The 6,883-nt window shown below is 60.2% G+C and overlaps 1 protein-coding gene across 8 annotated transcripts; it reads left to right on the forward strand.

Moving 5' to 3' along the window:
* Positions 1 to 1,293: 1,293 nt before the first annotated feature.
* On the forward strand, positions 1,294 to 5,627 carry CUNH8orf90 (chromosome unknown C8orf90 homolog). 8 transcript variants are annotated; one of them, XR_009214939.1, is made up of 5 exons: positions 1,294 to 1,382; positions 3,127 to 3,301; positions 3,794 to 3,905; positions 4,652 to 4,855; positions 5,114 to 5,256. XR_009214939.1 is itself a non-coding variant. In XM_058444433.1 (4 exons), the coding sequence occupies exons 3-4, from the start codon at positions 3,863 to 3,865 to the stop codon at positions 5,611 to 5,613; spliced, it is 543 nt and encodes a 180-aa protein (XP_058300416.1). In that variant the 5' UTR covers positions 1,294 to 1,382; positions 3,127 to 3,301; positions 3,794 to 3,862; the 3' UTR covers positions 5,614 to 5,627. The 8 variants fall into 8 exon arrangements, 4 of the variants coding, with proteins under 4 accessions (XP_058300416.1, XP_058300414.1, XP_058300413.1 ...); XR_009214938.1 differs by lacking the exon at positions 3,794 to 3,905; XR_009214940.1 differs by lacking the exon at positions 3,794 to 3,905 and having other exon boundaries at positions 4,691 to 4,855.
* The last annotated feature ends 1,256 nt before the right edge of the window (positions 5,628 to 6,883 follow it).

Genomic DNA, 6,883 nt, shown 5'->3' on the forward strand with positions numbered 1-6,883 from the left:
TGATATAGCTTGGTTTAGAGATCACTAGCCAGCTGGGGCGTGGTCCCCAGGAGGTGCTCAATGGCGATCTGCAGAATAAACATGTCAGGATGAACTGTTTCTTCCTCTCGTAGTCACACAACGATATTGATAGCTGAGCCACCATTCAGGACCGTCGTTCGGCTGGAGCCCACCAGGCTGAGCTGAAGTTAACCTGCGCTTGCCTTGAGAATTGGTGTCGGGGGGCCACCTGGCTGGAGCACAGGAAGGTGGAAAACACATGCAGGCCATATGAATAGAGGACCAGACTCACCACGGCTGATTCTGAGGTCCGAGAGCTGGGTGTGCTCCTGCCTACAGGTGCCTGGAGGACTGGGCTTCAGCCTTCCCGTCCTTCTCCACGCCTAGCTCAGAGCCTGGCCCAGCAGGGACTCAGGAAAGGCTCGGGGCAGAGGCTGGACAGGGCACTGGGATTCTGCTTCTTGGGACAGCGGATGGCGTCCAGGGCCTGGACGGAGGAAGCAGAGGGCATAGACCTCATGGCTGGAGGCCAGATCCCAAGCACGCTCCATATTCCTGAGCACTGTGCCTGTGGGGGCCATCCCAGCAGTGTGACCTCACTGGGGGGGTGTCACACGGGACAGTAATGGGAAGGAACTGTGCACACGTGCTGCCTACCAGCACTTCATCCCACTTTGGGGAAACCGATATCCCCATGAGCTCTTTGTGGCTGGGGCGAGGTCTGACCTGCTTCATAGGGACTACTGGAGTTGCTGAAGATGGGGTCTGCTGACCTGGGCTCTGAGGACTTCGGGAATGCCTGTGGGAGCCCCATGGTCTGGAGGGACAGGCCAGCTGAGGCTGGATCAAGGCCTCGGCTGCCCTGAGGGCACTCACAGGCTGCGGCTGTGGACACCAGGCTGACCCGAGGCGAGTCAGGAGGAAGAGGGCTGGTGGGGACAGGCTGGCGGTCTCTGGGTGCCAGGTTCTCATGGTCCCTAAGCAGGGCAGGTGAGCAGATGTGACTGGGGATTGATCTCGGAGGGTTGCTGGGTGCAGTGGGAAGGGTTAAGGACGGGAGTCTGGCCCAGAGGGTGGCTCTGCAGGGTCCAGGCGAGGGGCAGGGTGCTGGGTGAGGGGCTGCAGTGATGCCCACAGAGAAGTTAGCGCACAAGAGGCCATGAAGCCCACAGGTCCTCACTCAGCCTCCCCCACAGCCCCAGCCCACTCCTGAGTGGAGGCCCTTTAAATGCAAGGTTCTGTCCTCCCCTGGGAGGCCCCTCCCCATCTCCTGGGCAGCCAAGTAAACAGAAGCCTGTCCCCCCGGGCTGCTGGCATGGCTTCCCCCTGTCCTGGGACCCCCAGCCCGGCAGGTCTGCCCCCTCCTTCTGTAGCCACACCAGGTGAGACACTTGGTGAGGGAGGGGAATGGAGGGGAAGGGGGACAGGGGCACGTGGGGCTCTGAGAATGTGGGAGCAGGAAGCGGCCCTCTGACCCATCTTCCAGAAGAAGATGCTCTGCCAAGGTCATGAAGGAGAGTGACAGTGGGGCTGGGCCAGGATGGGGGCATCAAAGCCTCCCTGTAAAGGTCCTTCTCCTCCCTACCCTCCCCAGTGCTCCAATGCTCTGAAGTCCCCAGGGACGGGGTTGGCTCTTCCTGAAGCCTTTGGACCTATGGACCTGGAGGTGTGCAGGGCCCTTCTCACTCTTTAGGGCCCCTTCCAGATAATGCTCCTGCCCTTGCTTCTTGTAAAACCCAGCTCTGGATCTCAGAGGCAGTGGGAGGGGCAGCCAGCCATCCATTCACTCACCCATCTATCCACCCATCCACCCACCCATTCACCCATCCAACCATCCATCCACCCAACCATCCATCCATCCATCCATCCATCCATCCATCCATCCATCCATCCACACTTCCACCCACCCACCCACCCATTCACCCCCCAACCATCCACCCACCCACCCATACATTCATCCATACATCCATCCACCCCCCACCCATCCACCCACACATTCATCCATACATCCATCCACCCCACCCACCCATCTACCCACCCATCCATCCACCCATCCACCCACCCATTCACCCACCCACCCATCCATGCATCCACCCAGCCACCCACCCATCCAATCATCCACCCACCCATTCAGCCACCCACCCACCTATCCATCCATCCATCCATCCATCCATCCATCCATCCATCCATCCACCCATCCACCCACTCCTCCACCCATTCATCTGCCCACTCATCCATGCACCCTGCCCATGGTCAATGCCCTTGCTCCTGAAGACCCTGCCCTGCCCTCTCCCCAGCTCTCCTGTCATCCCATTGGTGATTTCTCTCAGCCCCCTAGACTCCTCCAAGGATTTTGTCCTCTCACTCAGCCACCCACCCCACAAACTGTACCCAAACTGCAGTCCCCCTGTCCCCACTACACTCTGGGGATTCTTGCCCCAGCTCCTGCCCTCGAGGGCCAGCTCCAGCACTCCTTTAGCGAGATGGAAGCCCACAGTGTCTTCCACCTGTCCAGCCTCCTCCACCCCCGCTCACATCTTTGCCATGGCCAGCACTCCCTCTGCCCCCAAGTTGGCCCCTCTCCTGTTTTCTCGTACTAGTCTGGCAGCCCCAACTCCCTGCTACCCTTGCCTGTGCTCTTGCAGCGGGCTGCAGCCGAATGAACTCCGCCTTTCTAATGCCTGCACTTGGCCAGGCCTACAGCAGCAAGGAGGCCGGATCCACTGCCCTCCCTGGTCTGCCCAGCCTCTCCTCACCTAGCAACTGCATCGCACCTTCTCTCCCTCTAAGCCCCCGCCCTCTCTCCTCACACTGTGCTGCTGGCCTTGCACCCTCCTTCCCTGAGAAGCTGAAGCCATTGGAAGAGGACTTTGCAGGTGCCCGCCCACTGTACTTGTGGCACTGGGCACTGTCCACCCCAACCTGCTCCTGTGAATGCCCCGTCCCTCCTCCCAGCCAAAGACAGCATTCAGCTTCTCCCATTCCATCCCCCAACTCATGCTGTCACTCCAGTAACTCTTCACCCTCTCTCTCCTGCATCATAACACTGCTCTTTCCCAGGTTGTTCCCACTGACATGAAAGCATGCTGGGATTTATCCTGTCTCTTGACCCCACTTCCCTTCCAGCTCCTTCCCTACTTCTCTGCTCCTCATTCAGAGCCGAACCTCAGGAAGGTCATTTGTCCTTGCTGCCTCCACGTTCTCCCCTCTCATTTGCTCTTGAACCCACTCTCACCGGGTTTTAATTTCCAGCACTTCACTAAAGCAGCTCTAGCAAAAGTCATCAATGACCTCTGCGCTGGTAAGTACGAGGTCACTCGTGGGGCCTCATTTGATGTGATGCACCGGCAGCACACGGCTCAGGTCCCTGCTCCCACACTTGGCTTCCAGAGCTCCCAGTTACTGGGAGTGACAGCTCCCATCACTGCCCGCTCCCTCTTGGTGCCCTCACTGGCTCCTCATCTCCTTGACCTGGTCAGGAGGGAGGACCCTAAGCTCTCTGCTTGCACTTCTGCCCTTTCTAACCCCACTGCCTCAGTGATTCATCTAGTTTTGTGGCTTAAACATCATCTCCCCAGTGTCTATCTCCAGCCTCGACCCCTCTACAAGCAGAGCAGTCCAGGTTCTGTGTGAGCTGGACCTTCTCTCCAGCCTCGGGGCTCCACTCTTATCCCCAGCATGGCGCTGTCCACGGTGCTGATTTAGGAAAGTACCTCCCATCGATCAAACAGGCTGGTCAATGTCATCTCATCTGCAACCGCAGCAGAACAGGGTTGGTTGGTTCCATTTTCAGAGGCTCTTGGAAGGTGAAAGACTAGCCTAGGGCCTGACAGGTGGAAGGACCCCCACGTCTGTGCTGCTCATGGCTGTAGCTGATGGCTCGAACAGAGCCTGCCTGCCACACAGTAGGTGCCCGGTGAATATTTGTGCAGAGGGAAGAGACTCTTTATCAAAAGGCCCTTGAGCCGGGGGCGTGGCATAGTGGAAAGTGATTGCCCAGCCCAGGGCTTCAGCTGGGCATCTGTGTATGACTTCTCTGGGTCTGTATCCTCACCAGTAAAACAGACTGAATATTGTTACTCCTCCCAAGGGTGCTGGGAGAAGGATCTGACAATTCATGGTCATATTCATCCATTCCCACTTCCTAGCCTCCCAGTGTGGCCATCCCCAGAGAGCTGCCTGGTCTGGCTCCTGTGGCCACCTGGGGCCTGACTACATTCTTTCCTGGACTGTGTGCCCAAGTGAGGTCCCATGGCTGCTTTGCTCACTTCAGTATCCCCACAGCTAAGCACATTTGCTGAATGAAAGAAAGAAAGAAGGAATGTAGAGGTCTCTCCTGAATGGAGGGCCTAGACTTGGGCAGGGTGTGGACCATGGGCCAGCAACCTGGATGCCTTCTGGGGACCATGGATAGGGTGAAGGGTGGCATGACTGAGCCAAAACCAAGCTCCCCTTCCACCTCCTCTCCCTCCTGGGGCCGCACCTGCCTCTGGATCCCAGGGTCAGCTGTGTCCAGGCTGCGAGCCAGGCTGTCCCCGCAGGCTCCTCCCTGTCTTGGTCTACAAGGCCTGGGGATCTGGCCCTGCAGCCCCTCCCCAGGTGGTGTTTTCCCATCCTCATGTTCATCTTGTCCTCCCCTGGATCTGACCAGACCTTGAAGCTGGGCCCCCAAAGTCCATTCTCTGCACAGCGGCCGGATCAACTTTCAACTGAGAGTGACCGCTTCACCTCCTGCCCCAAGCTGGCCACCAGGGAGAACCTCAACATCCTAAGCTTGCTCAGTCCCCACATGGTCACGCTGGCCAAAGTCTGCAGCCTTCTCGCCATCGGGAAGGCTCTGCCCAAAGAGTACTTAGTGAGCATCCCCTTCCCTGCACCCAGGGCCTCCCCCTCTTCCTGGTTTGCTGGTGCTGTTCCCTCAGAAATGCAGGGCCCGGCCTCGCCTCATCACCAGGTGGCCCTGACCATCCCCAGCTCTGCCTTTCGAGCTCATTCGGCGGCTCCTTCCAGACTGGCCACCTCTCTTCGCGCCCGGCCTCCTCGTCTCCCGCCTGCGGGGTCGCTCCCGGCCCTCCCCGCCCTGCCAGGCGTTGACTGTCCCCTCCGCCCGCAGGTCCCGCGGCGCCCCCGGAGCCTGCCTTCCTGGACATCTACGGCGGGGACGCGCAGCTCTGGCAGGCGCATTTCTGCAGCATCGGGCGCGCCTACCGCGCCCTGGGCAAGCAGGACGACTTCGCCATCCGCGTGCTCACCGAGAACTTCACGCTGCCCTTCCCGTTCGCCTGGCCGCCAGGGCCCGACCCGGCCTGCGGGCCGCTCTTCTATGATCCCCGCGACCGCGCAGACTTCGACTTCCTGCTGCGCGGCCCCGGAGCTTCGCCCCCTGCGCTGCTGCGGCCCCTGCACGCCACGGCCCAGGCAGCGATGCGCAAGCGGCGCCTGGAACGGCTGGCCCTGAGCTACGCTCGCGCGCGGGGCCCGGTCCCGGCCTCATCCTGCTGCTGCCCGGCCCCGCTGCCGCCTTCCCGGAGCCCGAGGCCAGCGCTTCCAGCGACGGCACCCCCATGCTGGCCCAGGCCCCGCCGCTGCCCCGAGAGCGAACAGAATAAATAAAGAGTTTCCCCAGCTTTCCCGCGCTCGGCGCTTTTCTGCACACACTCCGACAGGCCTGGGCGGCTGGGCCCTGCGGGGAAGGGGGGCGGTGGGACGGTGGACCAGGAACCCAACTGGGACACCGGGACAGGCCGGGCAGCGGCGGGACTGGGAAGCCGCATGGGTCCGAAGGTGCAGTGAACACATTCGCAGTAGAAACGGTGAGGAACGCAGGCCCTCTTCAGAGGGAGGAGGACCCGGGTGCGGTGGGTGGGGGGCCGGGCCTCCACCCTCAGTGCCCACGCCCTGGGACCCTCCCCACAGCTCTGAGGTGGGGACTAGCGTCCCCATCCCACAGACCAGCATACCAAGGCCCTGTGCCTCCAGGGAACAGCTGGGATTTAGTTGCCCACGTGTAGACACCAAGTCCCGCAGCTTTCCTGTTTCCCATGATAGAGAGGCGGCAGGATGGGGAGGGGGCCGGGAGAAGGGGCAGCAGAGCAGAGGAAGAGGAAAGAAAGGAGTAGAGAGCATGCGTGGGGCAGAGAGACGCGAAGGAGGGGGCACCACGAGGCACCTGCCCCTCACTTGCTGCCTCCCCCTTCCTGGTCCCTGGGGAGGGGCTGCCTCCTGCTTCCCCTGTGTGGGGCTGAGTCTGCTGAGCCCAGCGTGGCCAGGAATGACCTGGCCTCTGCCCTGGACCACCTCCTTCTTGCAGGTGACGAACCCCTGCCAGAGGCCTGGCTCTGCTGTTGTCCGGCTGGTGGCAGGGCAGAACGACTGCATGACCCCCGTATCTCCTCCTCCTCCCCCCCACAGAACACCAAGCAGGGGTGTCAAGTGGCCTTTAGGAGAGGTGCCATGGTCTCAGGCTGGAGAGCTTGCAACCCAGGCGTGCAGGGGAGACCACATCAAGTGCAGGTGGAATCGGGGTGGTTTTTTTTTTTTTTCTTTTCTTTTTTTCCCAAATCTAGGTGTTATTTATCACATCCCAGTCAAGGGGAGAAAAGGTTTTTCCAAGCTCTGGTTTTGCTGAAGGAACAGTTGTGGATGGGAACACTCATCTCTGGAGAAGGAGGAAACCCTGGGCTGGGAAGAGGCGTCTCCAGCCTTCCCCTCCTCTGCTGCCACCCGCCCCAACTGAGATGCCAGCCCCTGCTCCAGGCTCCTCCCACCTGGGGCCTCGTTTCTCCAGTTTTACAGATGCACAGTTAAATTGCAACAATAACCATGCATTTGAATCCTGACGGGGGCAACAGCAGCAATGACACTATGTACTATATATCCTATA

This window comes from Hylobates moloch, unplaced genomic scaffold (assembly GCF_009828535.3).
Source record: "Hylobates moloch isolate HMO894 unplaced genomic scaffold, HMol_V3 SCAFFOLD_9, whole genome shotgun sequence".
In the NCBI taxonomy this organism is placed as follows: Eukaryota; Metazoa; Chordata; class Mammalia; order Primates; family Hylobatidae; genus Hylobates; species Hylobates moloch.

What these genes read in the sequence shown, in the direction of transcription:
- CUNH8orf90 (XM_058444430.1), top strand. An exon ending in CATCAATGACCTCTGCGCTG is followed by an intron (nt 3,302 to 5,113) that starts GTAAGTACGAGG and finishes CTCCGCCCGCAG; the next exon opens with GTCCCGCGGCGCCCCCGGAG.